Source organism: Galeopterus variegatus, unplaced genomic scaffold (genome assembly GCF_000696425.1).
Source record: "Galeopterus variegatus unplaced genomic scaffold, G_variegatus-3.0.2 Scaffold915, whole genome shotgun sequence".
Lineage (NCBI taxonomy): Eukaryota > Metazoa > Chordata > Mammalia > Dermoptera > Cynocephalidae > Galeopterus > Galeopterus variegatus.
Window position 1 is genome coordinate 145,090 of NW_007727026.1, and position 3,812 is coordinate 148,901.

At 39.0% G+C, this 3,812-nt stretch overlaps 1 protein-coding gene across 1 annotated transcript in view; it reads right to left on the reverse strand.

Annotated features, from left to right (window-relative positions):
• Positions 1–3,812, reverse strand: part of MTR (5-methyltetrahydrofolate-homocysteine methyltransferase) — a 101,629-nt gene that overhangs the window by 86,566 nt on the left and 11,251 nt on the right. Inside the window, exons 6-7 of the mRNA XM_008573408.1 lie at positions 2,365–2,424; positions 1,559–1,653 (exon numbers count right to left, since the gene is read on the reverse strand). Of these exons, the coding sequence (XP_008571630.1) occupies positions 1,559–1,653; positions 2,365–2,424 (155 nt within the window). The remainder of the gene's footprint in view (positions 1–1,558; positions 1,654–2,364; positions 2,425–3,812) is intronic.

A 3,812-nucleotide genomic window follows, 5' to 3' on the forward strand; every position in this document is an offset into this window, starting at 1 on the left:
GAAAAAGAAATACCACATATTCTCACTTATTGGTGGGAGCTAAAAATAAATAAATAAATTCTCTCACACACAAAAAATAACCGGGGGGGAGGGGAAGAAGATATAACAACTACAATCCTTTGAAGTTGTTACAACAAGCAAACGGAAAGGACATTGTTGGGTGGGAGGGGGGAGAGGGAGGAGGGAGGGAAGTTTCGGTGATGGGCCATAATAATCATCCACATTGTATATCAACAAAATAAAAATTTAAAAAAAAAAAAAAAATTAAGATGTTAATACCAGTACCTACCTCAAGGTGTTGTTACTAAAATACAAGAAAGAACTCCAATAAATCACCTAAATCAGAGCCTGGCATATAGTGAACTTTCAATAAATGTCTATTATTCTTATTTTTATTCCAAAGGCTATAATAAAAGTAAACAGAGCGCTCTGAGAAGAACATCTCCCTGGGCTGGTGACAGGGGGAAGGTTCTCTGGAGGGAAGATTCTTGAGATGAGTCTTAAAAGCTAAGGAGTCAACAGAATGATGGGGAGAGGGAGCGGGCATATTTTCCAGGTAGAATAGTAAAAAAAAAAACAAAAACTAGTATATGCTCTTGGATACTCTTCCATTTCACTTATGGTATGTGATGTAGATTGAATGTCCCCTCAAACTCACTGAATCTTAAACCCACTGTTAACTGTTGAGGGTGGGAAATCCTATGATGGTCATTGAAATGTGGGGCCTTGAAGAGGTGATTGGTTTGTGAGGACTGCACCCTCAGAATGGACTGACCCATTCTTGGAATAATGGGATGGTTCTGGTGGCTTTAAAAGCACAGTGAATGAGGAGTTAGCTCGCTCTCTCTCTCTCTGCTCTGCCATTCTGCCACATGAGACCCCTGTGTCACTATCACTACCAACAAGGCTCTCACTCGATGTGTTCCATGGACTTTTGACTTCCAGCCTCTGAAACTATAAGCAATAAATTCCGTTTTCTTTATAAATTGCCCAGTTCTAGGCATTTTGTTATAAGCAACAAAAACAGACTAATACAGTATATAATTTAAAACATTTTGATATGAAAAATAAAACAAAACTAGGAAAATATTTTAAAATAGACTGTAAAAGCCATGTTAATTATAAAGATAAAAACCTGAACTTTAAATTCCACCATTCCAAACTAGACTGCTTCTGGTTGCTTCATAAATAGGGAATGGCACTGTCCTAAAATTTCCAAAGTTTTGCCCTAAAAATGTAAGTGACTGATAATGGCTTTAAAGCGTTACCCAGCCAACCACGGTCTTAACTACACAGGAGCTGCCTACAAAGAGGCAACCACTTGGCTGGCCCAAGAGATATGACAACTCTCCCAGTCCTCCAAATGGACCATTTAGGCAGTGGTCTTCCGAAGGACTTAGGGAAAGTCCGAAAGTGCCTGAAGGAAAGCCAGCATGCCATGGAACTGGTACAGCGGAAACTGATTGAAGCAATCCCCTCCCCTGGTCACATTTTGTAGCCATCAGAAAAGACGCCCCCAAAAGGAAGGAAGTCAAGGACAGATGGATCAATCACTCACCAGAGTGGGTCTGCATGAGACACACTGATGACAAATGCCTCTCCTGTCTGTCCAGAAAGAGTCCGCCCACTTTTATCAACAATCGTCCCTGAAATCTGAATTAACAATGTAAAGTCAAGTTAAGAATATAGTCACAAGGACAAAATAAAATGAACAAGTTTTTTTTTTACTGGCAGGATCAACCAGGTAGGCAGTTCTTTTTACAAAAGTCAGAACAGATACGTTCCAAGTGACTGGGGGAGGAGGTAGCAGGCCACAGAAACAGAGAAAAGAGAAAGGCACAGAAGCAAAAGCAGTGACCAAAACAGCTTTAGAATTCACAAATCCAGTTGCATGGAGGAGCTTTCCCGAAGATACCTCAGTCATCCTGGCCTCCTGCTGTTAAACATCTGAGTTATCTAACACCCACTGTTTTGATTCTATTCTATTCTCATTGAGCAATCTATTGAGCTAATAAATTGGCAGTCTGGTATCTTCAGTGTTAGACACTTAGCAGTCAGCAGGCAAGTCCATCCCTCCTTGGACCCTAATGAGATGGAGTCTTTAAGCCTTTGGCTTCAGGGGACTAGTATAGCTGGGCTTCTTTTCAATAGCCTGTCTTCCTTCCACCAATCACCTCTCCAGTGATAAGACTGCTATTGATCTTCAGTGGTGGAGGGAGAGAAATGCACGGAGGAAGTTAAAATAGGTGACTTCTAAAAGATATCATCAATAGTTCTACAATGTAAGGGGGGAAAAAACCTACACTCGAAATGACAGTTATTAATAACAGACAAAATTTATCACGCAGACATCTGAGAACTTACGAAGATAGGCCGGGGAGCATACTGCGCTTCAAAAAGATTTTGGAGTGCAAACAAGGCTGCCTGTCAGGAAAAAAAGGAAGAACATATTTATTTCTGAGAGCCTTGTGTCCACAGTCAGTGTAACTGCCTCTTCAGATAAGATTCGCATCGAGCTCTCCAGGGAGAAGAAAAGTGTCTTCCCTATAATATGCAAGCAACCCCAGCATCCCTTTCTCAGTGTAATACTGTCCATATTGAAACAACCACAACAAAAACTGGCTGAAAGTTTACCTATGATCTCTGAGGAGAAGCTGAAGAGCTATTCCTTCTTCCTTCCCTCAATCAAAATTAAAAACGAGTAAGAATGCCCCTGCCTTCCACATCCTTTCATATACTTGGTAGGTATATGAACCAACAGCGTGTGTCATCGCAAAAAATACCATGAGCTTAGACTGGGTTATAAAGGTGCGAATCCCACATTACTCTGTGCTGATCTGTCCATGTTTTAAGTTCCAGGCAACAAATCTTCTCTATCATTATATTTCTTGATTCTAAGATATGTACGTTTTCACAATTAATTTCCTGAAATCAGAATGCAACCTGTAATTCATGTGTATCTTCCCTGTGATGGTGGGTTGTTTTTTTTGTTTTTGTTTTTTATGGAAAGTTATTAAATCAACAAAATCAGAATTTCCTTTTTTAAAACTATATAAATGGATCCTAAAGCTGTTATGGGAAACAAACATATTAAGAATAGCCAGGAAAGTTCTGGGGGGAAAAAAAAGGGATGGGTATTAATGAAAAGGAACTAGGCGTACCAGTTACTCAGACATATTCTAATGCTATGGTCAATAGTAGGTAGTGTCTCATCAGCAGACAGATTCCCAGAAGAGACGAGACCCAAATGCACTCCAGAATTTATGAAATAAGGGTGATATTCTACAACATTCCTATCATTGAGATATAACAGGATGTTTATTAGATGGTGTTAGGAAAACCAGGTAACCCTAGAGAAAAAAAAAGTAGTTTGATTTCTACCCTATTTCCCACTACAAAATAAATTCCAGATGCATCATGAGGAAAACCATTCCCTCTATCACCAAGAGTGTATATCACACATTCTAAAACTTTAAAAACTCAACAAAATATATCCTTAATGCTTTATCTCCCATTGTTATATCCCCTTATTTCTAATCAAAGCAATACTGTGATTCTTTTATTTCATTTCAGACATATTCCTTATCTTGTTTACTACTGCACTTATTTTCAAACTGTAAAACTGAATTGTTTTTCAAATTATAATTTGTGTACTGCAGATTCACAAAACAATTTCTGAAAAAAGGTATAAAAGAGAACCCAGCAGAGGTGATGTGTTTAGAGTGAGGGTAGGGCCGTCACCCAGCTTCTGGCTGGTAGAGTCTCTCTGCATTCTTCCTGCATATTAGTATTCAGAAATATAAAAAAAAAAA